This window comes from Octodon degus, unplaced genomic scaffold (genome assembly GCF_000260255.1).
Source record: "Octodon degus isolate 3935 unplaced genomic scaffold, OctDeg1.0 scaffold00311, whole genome shotgun sequence".
In the NCBI taxonomy this organism is placed as follows: Eukaryota; Metazoa; Chordata; class Mammalia; order Rodentia; family Octodontidae; genus Octodon; species Octodon degus.
The window spans coordinates 645382-659535 of record NW_004524887.1 but is presented as its reverse complement, the minus strand read 5'-3'; the positions used below and the strand labels follow the sequence as shown (position 1 = coordinate 659535).

At 44.4% G+C, this 14154-nt stretch overlaps 2 protein-coding genes across 3 annotated transcripts in view; one reads left to right on the top strand and one right to left on the bottom strand.

Annotated features, from left to right (window-relative positions):
• Gfra1 (GDNF family receptor alpha 1) overlaps window positions 1-14154 on the bottom strand; it is a 216957-nt gene that overhangs the window by 111961 nt on the left and 90842 nt on the right. The window lies entirely within an intron of this gene.
• On the top strand, window positions 8053-8673 carry LOC101571743 (ubiquitin-like protein FUBI). The gene is made up of 2 exons (XM_004647540.2): window positions 8053-8334; window positions 8502-8673. Exons 1-2 carry the CDS (start codon window positions 8059-8061, stop codon window positions 8625-8627), a joined length of 402 nt encoding a protein of 133 aa, XP_004647597.1. The 5' UTR covers window positions 8053-8058; the 3' UTR covers window positions 8628-8673.

Sequence of the window (14154 nt, the reverse complement as noted above, 5' to 3'; positions counted from 1 at the left end):
GACATAAATGCCCAAATCACCCTCAAGCTAACTATGGCCAGTGTAGAGGAAGGAAATCTGACTAGTGGACTGGGCAAGAAATCTTTAAGTTCCCCAGAGAGCTTCTCCTTCCTGCTGTCTGTCTAGCAGGGGCTGGGAGGCCAGTGCTTAATCTTTCATGTGTATTGGCTGTTGCTGGGATTGTTTTATTCATCATTACTTTTATTTGATCCAACTGCTTCTTGATGCCATCCACACGCAGCATGCAGATTACACGCATACCAGATTTCCTCTCAAATACAAAACCCACAACGATTCTGCTATGTAAACAGTCTCTCAGTACTTCAGATCACTTCAACGACTCCCCTTTGAAAAGCAAATCTGGGTGAAGTTTAAACCAGGTTCCAGATGGGGCCATCAGCTGCGCCTGGCCCTGGGAAGTGAACTCAGTTTAACACCACAACACTGGGGGGCTGAGCCCCATTCCCTGCTGTGCCCTCCTGCCTCTGTCAGCCCACTGCCTGCCCTGGCCTCTTACTATGTTCTGACTCAAACGTCAGGACACAGGACTAACTCCAAGGCCATTTCCCAAGGGGATCACTGTCCCAAAGAGGAAAGTAGCTGACAAATAGTGTCCTCAACATCGTCAAGATTCTCTCTGACCTGACCTGTGTAATTCACTTTTTGCCTTCTAGAACCAACCCTGGATCCTAACTTTCAAAGATAAACTAAGTAAGTCCTCCCAAAGCTGATTTCTGTCAGAGGCCTTCAGTGAGCTCAATGTAAGATTAGACCCACAAAAGAGAACCCCCAGGATGATCCAGCATGGGACACTGAGGCTTCGTCTTCATTCGAGGTATAGTCAACAAATACTGTCAATGTTTAAATTTCTTAAAGTGCTCTTACATTAATCCCCCCCCCAACCACTTCCTCTCACTTCAAACATAGCCCCTCATTCTTGGCCCTTTCTGACGCAGTTCTAGAAGTCCTCTTGCATGAGTGTCTTTAGGTACATTGTCATGGGTTTTTTTTTTTTAATTTAGATTTATTTATTTATTTGGCACAGGGTCTCACTACAAGCTCTGACACAGTGATCTTCCTGTCTCAGCCTCCCCAGTGCTGGGATTACAGGCTTGCACCACCACGCCTGGTTTCAGTGCCAGCATGGCATATGAAACTGGGGATCGAACCCGGGTCTTTGCACTTGCCAGGCAGGCGCTTAGCCCGCTGAGCTATCCTCCCAGCTCCATGGCTTTCTTGATTTGCTGAATTTATCTGTATTTTTCACGGTTGTGTTGACTGTGGGGAACATCCAGAAGCAGTGTGGTGCCAGATTCCCACAAGTAAGATAGAGGACACAGCACCACATTTGTAACAGGCCTGCCTCTCCCTTGCTTGACACCTGACAGCAGCATCCTCTATGTTTTTCCCTCACACAGCATGAAGACAGTCATGAAAGAGAACTGCCAAAACTGCTTCAGAAAGAGGTAAGAAGGGCTGGCCAGATAATTCAGCAGATTAAAGTGCCTACTTAGCCAGAGCGCAGTGGCCTGGGTTAGATCCCTGGCGTGCCCTGCCAGCCCTGCCCCCAGGGTGTGCTGAGGCAGCGATTGAGACTGGTGTGGTGGCACATGCCACCTGTAATCCCAGCGCTTGGGAGGCTGAAAACAGGAAAATCACTACGAGTCCGATATGTGCAGTGAGACCCTGTAGACCCTGTACTAAGTACAAAAAGAAAGAGGTAAGAATAATTGGGTAAGTATGTCTGATGTAAGGGAGGATCGTTTGAGAAGTATAGCTTGCAATGTGTCTGTAATAATTTTGTAAAATGTGAACATCCTGTGTACATTTTCATCATCCCTTGTATAGAGTCCACTAAGAAGACAAATCCAAGCGGAGATGCTTATCTGTATTTTCCTTAGTATCTAGTAGATGTGCAGCATTGAGAAGGAACAGGGAGGGTCAGCCTAGTCCGCTCTGGAGTAGACTGTTCACAAATGTCTCACTCTTGGCTGCCAGTTGCTGTGCTGAGATAATTTGTGGAAAACGCTTGGAATGTGACCTGGTATAATACTCAACAAATGCAGGCTGGAGTCACTCCTCTAAACTCCTGTCTTTTGCATCAAATCAAAGAAAAGCTATGCTTTTGATAACCTAGTGAAGCAGCAGAAGTTGCTGTGTCCCTTTTCTGTTTTGTAAACATTTAAAATGCACTCTCCCTACCCTAAGACTTTCGGGTGCTCCATCAGTGTCTCATGAGAACCTCATCTTGTTCCTAAAAATCGGGGGAATTTTACATTAAAATTTTAAAGCAGCTCCGAATCCTGTTCTCCAATCAGCCTCTGTTTTTTCTAGCCTGCTAATAATAAAGCAAATGAAACAAACCATACTTTTTATGTAAATTAAAACCTAATGGTTCAAAAAAGTAAGCTCTGAGAAGCAAGAGAAACCAATGAGTTTAGAGGAAAAGGCACCAGACAAAGGGCTTCTCCTGAAAGCCTATCTGTTCTCTGGGGGCTTGACCAACAGCTGCTGTACCCCTACGCCCTAAATCCTGGAAGAATTCACTGGAAATTTTCAATATTCATGGGACAGTTCCTTTTGCTAACATACTCCTGCCAGGACTCCAAAGTCATGCTCATAGTATTTGTAGGCTAATCTTTCTATGTTTACTTGCAAAACCTGTCAATTAGGAAACCTTTTCTCTCTGACAGTCAGGAATTGCATTCTATTTTCATGTACATAGACACACGATGAATCACAGGCTTCGCTAATCCTCTAAGAGTGTCAGAGGTCCCCAGGGACTATCCGAATGAAAGCAAACCCTGCCCTGTATTATGCTATTTCCTACTAATCCTAGGAAAATGAATGTTAATTTATCATGAAAAAGGGTTAATTATACATTTATTTCCGACATAGGTACATGAGATCAGGCTCAGAAATAATATTGAGTATAATTCCCTTTTAAATGAGGATTCCATTTTAAGCGTTTTTATCAAACAGACTCTAAACTCAGAGCAACTGTGCAGAAGAAAGAGTGGCTGGGAAATGACAAGTCCCAACTATAATTTTAATTAACCTTCTGATCCTGCTTAAATATATTTTGCCTTGTAAAAATCTGTAATAACATCTATTTCAATCTCCTCTGCTATTAGTTATTAAATTGAAAATGGATGCCTAGACTGATTTGGCAAAGATATTCAAGAAATTTTTCTTTATTCTCTCTGGTTTATTAAAGTAATAATTTGTAGCATAAAAATTTCTCTGATTAAGTAATTTAGTATAATTAAATCACCAGATTTATTAGGCTTCCTGGAACAGCACACACACAGCTGGAAAGATGGTGACTGCTAACAGATGCGGAACTATACACACATCTTGGCAGTGACTTTCCTTAAATTTTCTTGCTGCTCAGACTGGCGACTCATGGGGTGTCACGTGTTCTCTTCCAAAGTTCCTGAGGTTCCGAGTGCTTCTACCTACCAACTCAACTTCTGCTCACAATTAAAGAGAAATCCTTAAGAAGGGTCACCCTGCAAACTTCAGAAGGAGTCAACAGAGTGGGACAGAGCAAGGAAGGAAGGCTTTGATTAGTCAGATGCAAGGGTTTCACACCCCAAGTGCTGGCTCCCCAGCAGCTTCATTCCAAGGCTTCATTTGTCCAGAGGAGACTCCTCATATGCGTTAGCCATGCCTGCCCTCAGCCCTGAGAACATGGGACCAGGTTAGATGCTCCTTAGCAAGACACTGGTATTTTTACAGAAGATTTGGAACATCATAGTACGAGGAACAGGAGCTAGATTATTACTAGGTCTTCATAGAACACACATCTCGCAACCTCACTGCTGTTTTGTTCACTCATGACAACTGACACACAAGAACTAAAAAGTGAGACATAAAGCTTATGTCTGTCACTCACCTGGCTACCTACCCAGCCTAAGTGCACGAACAAGACAGCCTAGGAGCTGTTCCCAGGAGGTGGCACCAGGAGAGATGAAGGACCTGCCACACACTCTCGGTATCTGTGGACTGCACTGAGAAGGGGAGCCCAAAATGATGGGGCAGTCAGTGGGAGATGAAGAGGGATGGCAGACGCCCCTGGAAGAGGAAATCCAAGGGCACCCGGGAGGAAATGGTCCCCCTTTGAGGCCCTCCTTGAGGGAGGACTAGTTGGGGAGCAGAGAGGTCCAAGAGGGCACACCAGGCAGCAAAGCAGGCAAGTGTGAACCCAAAGGCCACTGGCCCTCGTGCGTGGGGGAAACTGAAGGAGGTCCAGCTGGGTGGGAGGGAAAGCCATGTGTCCAGAAGGCTGGGAAGTCCACAGGCACTCGAAATACAGGGCCACGTGTCCAGGTCAAGGAGTGGGGACCTTGTCGTCACCAGGGTGGTCAGTCATCCACTGAGGGGTTCAAAGCTCTGCTGGCTACTTGGCTGGAGCAGAGACCCCCAACTCGGGTTAAACACCTCCCTGGCAGTGAATTTGGGTCTAAGAGAAGGAGCATTCCAAGGGAAGAGTCCTTCAGAAGCTAGTGCGGACAGCAGGGGTGTGAAGACGGAAAGCTGATACAACTACGCATGTTTACAACTTGAAGTGGTTGCTCATTGCATGCCTTACATCTACACACGCTTCTTTAAAAACACATCCAGGGCCAGGGAGATGGCTCAGTGGAATAAGTGTTTCCCTGGCAAGCGCAAGGGCCTGAGTTCAATCCCCAGTTCCACAAAAAAAAAAAAAAAAAAAACACCATCCAGCTACACCAGCTACACGATTCCATCTTATCCTCCCTCAAGCAGCCTATTGGGTACATTGGGTAGAATGACACACTATTTGATGGAAGACTGCTGGGTGTTACAGTTTCCATCTTACCTTTGAGGAATGAGACTCGAGGCACTGTCATACTCCTGGACGAGTGACAGAGTTGGGATAGGGACTTCCCTCTAATCTTCCTAGTCCCTCCTTTCCCTGCTATTATTATTCTGCCTCCAGCCTAAAGCATCAAGTACATTGTGTATTTTAACCCTCACATGATGAAATGTGGACCTGTTTTCACAGAGACGCCTTTCCAACAACTCTACTTACTCCTTCTTAAGGGGGCAAAACAGACTAACATCTAAGGGATTCACAAGAGCTCCCCTATTCAAAACTGAGGCACAGGCTCTGATCTACAACACGACATGAAGCGTAACATTAGACATCACTCGTGCTGTAGAAAGGGTTTTGCAATGTGTCTGTTTAGTTTGGGCTAAAAAAGTCACACCTTACCCAAGCCCAGGTGAAAAGAGGCCACTCAGCAGCTCGCCTGGCCAACCTGAATCTTTTAAACAAACTCAGCTGCTCAAAAAGAAAAAGCAAAAGCTTTGCCCTTTCTTTGCATAGCTCCAAAAAGTGATTGTGTTCTCGTGAGCTAAAATATGATCCCAGTACATTTTTGATCTATATAAATTTACCATATAACCAAGAAGCAGGTTTCAGATTCAGATACATCTATATTTCAGAATAGAGTGCTAAGTGAATTCTAACGAATAAAATGAGCTAATTCTGTGAATCTTCCAACGGGTCTTTTCCCTGCATTCTTCTCCTTAATAACCTATAAATTTTAGTCATGAGAATCATTCTTCAGTGTCTAGGGCAGTAAAACTCTTGCTAAAAATCAATAATTTGCCTACTTTTAAGACTTCAATGTGTTGTTAGGCAGCAGAGGCTTTCTTTATAAAACTCCATAATGACCTAAAGCAGATTTGATTCTAGAAATCAGAATTTTCACACTAATAGGCTTTCATTTAAGAACGCTCTCAGAGCTGAGAACAGACTACCAAATGGGTTAGATTTTTCAATTTTATACCTTAGTCCATAAGTGCTAATTTCTCAGTGGAGCAGTCAGATAATATACTACTACAGATTACTGAAACCTCCAGTCACAGTTCTGAATTATTAATTTAAAAGGCTATGCACCGGTGCTAATATAAATTATCTTTAAAAACTATCTAGATGGGTAACATTTTAATAAGTTTTAAAACAGGATTTTCCTCTCTTAACACCGAGAGCAAAATATAATATATAACGGCTGTGAATGAGCTATGGATTTCTTGTATTTTTTGTCCAAAAGATTTGTACAGCTGATCGGAGAGACTGGGCCTCAGATTCTGCCCGCCAAGGCCCAATCATAATCAACTTAAGGTGGCAGGTGCACAGCCCTGTCCCAGGCCTTGAAATGCAATTTCGCTCAGACATACCCTGGGTAGGGAACTCTCTCTTCCACAACCTGTTAGAAAACCTGTACACGGCATTCGGGCTTCACCTGAGCCCATCACCAGGAAAAAGCAGAATATGGGCAGGCCCCAAGAGAAGCCAATAAAATGCCAACACTGCTGCAGCCTGCAGAAGTGATAGCTTTCCTCCAGGTTCATAGCTTTTATTCTGCACTGGGTAAAGAAAGTATCTTGGAAGTGCAGGGACAGAGTTTGAACCCTGGTCCCACTCTCAGGGTGCACTGAGCCAGGGACCAAGTCCGGGTATGGTGGCACACGCCTGTAATCCCAGTAGTGGGGAGGCTGAAAACAGGAGGATTAGTACAATTCTGAGCTGCGTAGTGAGACCCTGTACCAAATACATAAATGAAAAAAAAAATGTTTCTTGGGTATTATCCTCAACACAGAACCATATCTTGGGGAAAGAGGACAAGTTGGAGGAAATACGTGACTTCTTAGCTGTCTAACTAAGTGCCAGCTCCAAAAGACGGCTTGACATTTATCAGGATGCCTGAGCAAGTGGGAGCTCAGCGGGCTGCCTTCCGCCAAGGACAGAAGAAGAAAGAAAAGTGCAATGTTAGATTACCATACATAGATCATTAAAGGGTGAGATTAATGCTGGTTGATTTTATGCTTGTTATAATCCTCGCTTGGGAGCCTCCTCCAAAATTTCCTTACTAGCTGTGCTTTGTGAGCTAAATTTGGAGCTTCAGAGAAATCAGTGAAGGTAGCTAATGCAGACCTCTGCTGTCCTGGGGGTCGCTTTGTTTAGCATCGCCCCACCATGGGGGCTGTTTACCTCCCATCTCTCATCAGGAGACTGCTTCATTACCATAGTTACAAGACATAAATGTCAATATAGTAAAAGAAGGAAACAAAGAATGTAGTTGCAGGAGAAAATGAAAGTCTTCCTGGTTTTTCTCTTTTTCTGGGAATTGTCTTATTTTCCAAAGGGATCTGCCCATTTCAGCTTTTCAGGGCCTGCGCAGTAAGTCAAAAAGCAGGTCTGTAAGGGAGAAGAACTCCCAGCTGGATTTCTTCTCGTTTTTTCTTAAGCAGACATTGTTTAATTTTATTTTTTTTAAAGGGCCCCTAATGTCCACTGTAGGCAGACTGTTTTCACCATAAATAACACTGGACATTCACTATCTTTTTTCTTTTTTAGAAATTACAAAGAAAATTTTTAATTTTAAACAGAAATAGACTCAATTTATGTTTAATGGTCAGACATTTTTAAAGCACATTTTTTCACAAACATGTCAATCTACAATATTTAGTGAAAACTCACTATTTTCCAGCGCCCCCCCCCAGCATGTGACATCCTTACACACTAGGAAGAGAGAGAAAAAAGCTCTACACAGATGATACTTTAGGACCCTACAAGAAATTCTTTCATTCTTTGCTTCCACCATTCACCTCCTTCCCCACCCTCCTTTTCTCTTCATTTCCTTTTCTCCATTCACTGATTCATCCATCCTTTCAACCACCCTCATGCCCACTATGTGGGGGCTGACCACAGACCAGGGAATGAAGTTACAACACTAAGGTTCTTGATGTGCAAAAGCTTTTCAATAAGACAAGATCCCACTTAATGCTTAATATTTTCGACCAATTTTACATGCTTCTATCTGGCAACCTGAACAACTAACTACTTTGAAGACAACATTGTACAATATAACAATCATTGTTGAATTCTTCTCATCTTGTTTCTTGAAATTCTGTATCATTTCTAAGGGTTTTTCATACTATTTTATTCTCTTTAAAATCAAAGAGCTCTCTGGACTCCATCCTTGCGGTAGTGGTGGCTGGCTTAGCCGTTCAGCTGTCAACATGCAACTCTTTGTCCACACCGAGGACCTACATGCCCTTGAAGTGACCGGCCAGGAGATGATCACCAAGATCAAGGCTCATGTGGCATCACTGAAGGGCATCACACCGGACGATCACGCCATTCTCCTGGCAGGCCAACCATTGGAGGATGAAACCACCCCAGGCCAGTGTGGAGTGGAAGCCCTGGCCACTCTGGAAGTAGCTGGTTGCATGCTTGGAGGTGAAGTCCATGGTTCCCTAGCTTGGGGTGAAAAAGTGAGAAGTCAGATTCCCAAAGTGATCAAACGGGGGTAGGGGAGGAAGAGAAGAAGGAGAAGGAGGAAGTAGAGAAGGAGGAAGTAGAGGAGGAGGAGGAGGAGGAGGAGGAAGAGAAGAAGTAAAAAGAGGAGGAAAAAGAGAAGAGGGAGGGGGAAGAGGAGGAAGATAGGGAGGAGGAGGAGGAGGAAGAGAAGGAGGAGGAGGAGGAGGATATGACAGGCTGGGCCAAGCAGCAGATGCACTACAACCGGTACTTCATCAATGTCATGCCCATATTTGGCAAGAAAAAGGGCCCCAATGCCAACTCTTAAATGCTATGTAGCCCTGGCTTTCTCTAATAAAGCTACTTTACCCAGTCAAAAATAAATAAAGAAAAAGAAAAAGAAAAGATAACACTAAGACTCCATGATAATTCTAAGAAAGCCAGCTGCCAGGAAGAGCAGATCAGGAGACTGTCACACAGAGTAGCCAAGGCAAGTGCCATCGTGGAGCTGGAGTTGGGACTGCAATGGCTTCACAAAAAGGAGTTTTTTCTGCTGGGTCTTGAGGGATCAACTGGCCTCCTGGGGAGTGGAGACAAGAGGCTAATAGACAGCAGAAACCAAAGCACAGAGGCTAGAGTGTGTCTGTGTGTGGGATGGAGAAAACAATGTCTAAGACAAAGGCTGGGACACAGGAGGAAGCTGGAAAGAAGTGGAGGCCAGGGATGTCACAGGCTCTGATGGGAAATTCATGCTTACTTCTCAGACCATGAGGACTCACTGAGCGGCCTCCAAATACACAAATACAGGAACCCATCTAAGCATCAGGAAGGTGGCTCTAGTGACAGCAAAGGGGGTGGGGCAGATGACAGAGTGGTGCATCAGAATGTCATGCAACGGTCTGGCCCTAACAATGCAACCCAAAAATAAGAAAGAAGATACCAGAATGGCAGAATGAGCTCAGGCCATGGGGTACCACCATCTGCCACAGGAGAGAGTAAGAAGGCATCCCTATGGCTGGTGGCAAGAGTGAGCGTGGGAAGGCTCTGAGATAACAGAAACCCCGGAAATCAGGATGTGGGATCTGTGGAAAGGTACGGGGCCAGAGCTGGCAGTTGTCAGAGGATGGGTAGGGAACCGAAGCCTTCTTGACAGTTGAGAATACAAGGGTGAGAAAAGGAGATGCTGAGAACTGACCCCAGTTCTCCAATGGACCAGGAAGCTCCATCAAGGAAAGAGAAACTACCTGGGAAAAACAAGGACCATGTAGAAGAAAGAATAAAAAGGGACTTTGGAGCTGGCTCCCCGGGGCCTAACTGGCTACCCCATGCCATTGCTTCTGTAAGCAATCACACCCTGCAGGTCTACGTACACTGAAAACAAAGCCAAATATCCCAACTTCTGAGCTGTAAATGGGACATGTCACAAAACTGTGTCCACCATGGAGCTCAAGCTCATGGCGTAAGCTTGAGACCAGAAGCAGGGGCCCTAACGATCCCAGATCCCTGCCATATGGCTAGTAATAGGGTCCAACAGTTATGGCTATGATTACATTTTGGAAAACTGACTTTGATATATGTTCATAAAAATGCCTATCAGATTACTGAATTAGAGGTGTCTATAAAATTAGGACAGGTCTAGGTGCAGCACATCTGAGTTGACTTTACTTCTTCTTGTTGGTGCTTGGCTTTTTTCCTAGCTGGTAAACTGAGATCGTCAGGTAGAGCTGAATTATAAACTGTTTGCTTTGTATCCCCTATATTCTCTGCTAAGAGCCTTTCTTTGAAGCATTTTCTCCTTGAACCACAAGCAAACTCTCACACAATTGAATACAACTCACACTTGTCTGTACTGTCTTGTACTCTTAATTAACTACATCTTGAGTTTATTATTATTTAATTGTCACTTGGCCAGATGCCATGCTTCTTGAGAAGAGGCAGAGTTACACCTTGCTCTGTTACAAAGCAGGTACTTAGTATCCACTTGAAGACTAATTCATTAGCTTAGGGAAGCAATCCAAGGTATTAAAATCGGGTGCTTCATGTCATGCAGCCCAGCCCCCAGGGTAGGCTGAGCCGGGCACAGAGTCTGGGCATAGTGACATACTCCTATAATCCCAGTGCCGGGGAGGCTGAAAACAGGAAGATAACTATGAGTCTGAGATGCATAGTGAGACCCTGTGACAACCGTAGTCTCACCTCGAGTGAGTGGCTACATACACTGGCCATCTACGGGGCAGAGATGAAATCTCACCTCTGGTCTGACTAGGGTCACTGGGGTTGTACGCAGTCACCCTCCTCAGGGAATAGACATGGAAAAGAATAGACATGAGCCTAGAGGAGGGCAGGAGAAACACCCTCAAGCAGAAGAATGGTGTACAAACAGAAATCACCACTCTGTCCCTTGCATGGTCAGAGGACTATCTTTCCCGTCTTCTTCTGGGGCCCCTTCCGGAAGAGGCCATCCTCTGGAACGCAGAGAGAAAAGCCTGTCCTTGGAAGCTGTGTGTTTGTGGGGGCAGGCACTTTGCACTACAGCAGAGTGACTGTTTGCATGAACTAGAGCTCCTTCCTTTAGTGACCACTGAGGCACAGGTACAATGCCCTACGCAGAGGGGCTGTATTGAAGTAAGGGGTGGCCAGCCCCACGTGGCTGAAAGTCCAGAGTGCAAGACCACCCAGGACTCTAAAGACAGCCAATTACAACCTTAGTGCCAGACAGTCACATTCTCCAGATCCAATTCACCTGTCAATCCTAGACACTTTACAAACAGTAATTCCTTTACCTCCCCTGAAAAACTTGCACGGTAAGTCTTTCCATCACCATTCTTCCAGTGAGGAAACTGAGGCATAGAGTGTAACAGATAGACCAAGGTTACATGGCTGGTGGTAGAACCAGGATTTGAAACTGAGCAATCTGCTTCCAGAACTCATTACACCACAGCACACGGCCTTTACTCCCACAGAGGCCCGAGCTGGGCACTGGGGACAGATGGTACGGTGGCCTTTCAGGCTGAGTGATCTGAGACCAGGAGTCGTGTTCTAGATCTGGAGTGAGTAATGTGATTCAAAGAAGAGAGGTCTGGGGAAGGCTACTCCCTCTAGGCAGAAGAAATGCCAGAAGGAGAACCAGATCAGCCTCCAGAGGGTGGCTGGAGATGACTTGTCACACTCCCGAGGGCTCTGCAGAGCCACTGAGGGCTCAGAAGGGAACAGATGCTACCCAGAGAAATGCACACCTGTGCCTAGAGGAAGGCAAGACACAGATTCCAGAGTCTCAGGGTCCTTCCCCAAGAGAGGCTGTCCTATACACTGTCCCCTAGAGATAAAACAAGAACGCAAAGCTCACCCACCAAAGAGACCTTGCCAAGGAGACATTTTATTCTCTGTACCGAAAGTCTGTAACTCTGCAAATCCACAATTTGTCAAACAAATTAGACTCCTTAATAATCATTAGTCCTACCCTCACCAGTCAGCAAATATTTCTTCCAAATAAATCCATAATTAATTCAGACAACACCTTTTTGACTCAAAGGTTTTAAAGTGCCTGGCTGAGGTGAACATTCAGGAAAAATAATGGCATTTCCAAAGAAAATTCATACATAGTTCAATTTACAATATTGTAATAAGACGCTGCAGCATAAATTTCAGCACACTGGACAGAAAACCTATTTGTGTAGCATTTGAGGACATAAATAAAAGCCAAGTACTTTTACTGTCCTCACAAATACGAAATTTTCTTTTGTGAATCTACACTCTAAGAAAGCTGGGTTCTGTGATAAATATTGTGACTTGAAGGTCTTCATCAATATCGACTCTCTTTCTCATCACTCAGTTACTAAATAAAAAGGGTGGTAATATTAAGGTAACAAATAACCGAATGATATAATTAAAGTTATGTATCAGCTTTCATTCCACGTTCAGTCGCTACAAATTTTATCACCAGCTTCTAAACTCTTCTGCCAACAAAAGTGATTACCCCATAGCTATGGTTTGTGTCTAGTTGTGCCCACAAAGCCTCAGGCAGTCATTGGGGTGGGGGGGATTATGGGTAAGAGTGCTACCCTGCCCTGGGCAGAGAGCCTGAATATCATATAAGGAGGGGAGAGAGGCCTGCTAGCTGCCGCAGCTGCTGCTCCTCCCTTTTCTCTTCGCTGTTTTCCACTCGCATGAACTGCTGCCCTCTGCCGTGTGCCACTCTGCCTTGGAACCAGCCAAGTATGGACTGAAGCCTCCACAAACTGTGAGCTAAATAACCCTTTCCTTTCTTGATTTCAGGTGTCAGTATATTCAGGTGTCCCAGCAATGGGAGAAAAGAAACCAATACATCCATCTTCATTTTCTAGCTCCTGCTTCCACCAATGGCCCATTCCTGACCTCTCTTGATCTGCCCCTATGCCCCTCATATCCCTTTTTTTTTTTTAATAGTTTCTGTCAGTGCTTTGATTGTATTTTGAGATCTGAGGTTGGAGCCTGCTTTCTATTGGTTGGATCCCCCTCGCTATGCTTCCACAGCCCCACCCATCACCTGCCCCAAGTAATGTTCTTTCTAGACTCTTCTATAAACTGCATCTGAAAGCCCTTTCTCCAGAAAGCAGCCCTCTTCTGAAATCTTTGTTCATTTCTAACTAGTTTTTATGGATCCATAATTTTAGCAAGGAAGGGCAAGGAGTTCAGAAGCCCAATCTTTCTTCTCTTTCTAAATCATCGCACGAAGTTATACTCGCCCATAAATAATGTTTCCTGGTAGAGAGTCGATTTTGATGAAGCTCTTGAGATGAATAATAATAATGAACTGAAATAAGCCTATCGGATGCTATCTGTGAGAATCTAGGAACAAAGCCATTAGTATCCTTATGCCCATAAGAATGATTATGTGCTAGCTCTAGTGTGGGGGGGTACTGCTATCTCTTCTTCAGCAGCAAAGAGTAAGAAACAGGTAGGAACCGTTCAGGAACACAGATGTATGCGCAGAAAGAGCGAACAGATGCAGAGGTCAGAGGCCCAGGTGGTTGCCCTGTGTCCACAGGAGCTGATAAAGACACAACCACAAAGATAACCTCTTTTACAGACTCTTTTACAGCCACAAGCTACTATGGGACTTAGGAAAATCCAGGTCACCAGTCTAAGTCGTGGAAAGTACACTGAGCCAATGATCAGAAGTAAGGTACAGCTCCTTCATCCACCTTAACATGTGTCCCGTCCTGGTGATCTTTGTTTAGTTGTCTGTAAAATGGCCATGGTAATGTCTGGCAGAGTTTACTCATTTATTTCTTGTTTTCTTTTTCAAGAGTGTATCAGAAGCTCCTGAAGCTAAGCTATGAACTAGTGTATAAGAACACCAAAACACTGGTTGGTTTTAAGAGATCTAGGGAAAATTCTGAGAAACTGAGCAAGTTCTACATGCAGTATCGTTTTTAAATTGATAGTACAAGGGCGTATACAGCTCAGTGGCACAAGTGCCTGCTTGTCAACTGCAAGGTCAAGTTCGATTCCTGGTACTAAAAAAAAAAAAAAAAAAAGAAACAAACAAACCAACATAAAACATAACGTAAAGACTATCTTGCTCAAGAATATACACAGAAACCAGAACACACCTTAAACTAGCATCAGTGGGGTAGTGGGGAAGGGGAAGGCAGAGTGGGAATGTGCCCACTGATTTAAGAACCATAAAAATAATATGTCTTAAATGTGTGTTAAAGAGTGGACTTGCCAAAGGCAATTCTGGGCAATAAAGACAAGGCAGGTGGCATTAACATTCCAGACTTGAAATTATACTACAAGGCTACTGTGATAAAATCAGCATGGTATTGGCATCAAAATAGACCTGAGGATCAATGGAATAGATTAGAAGACAC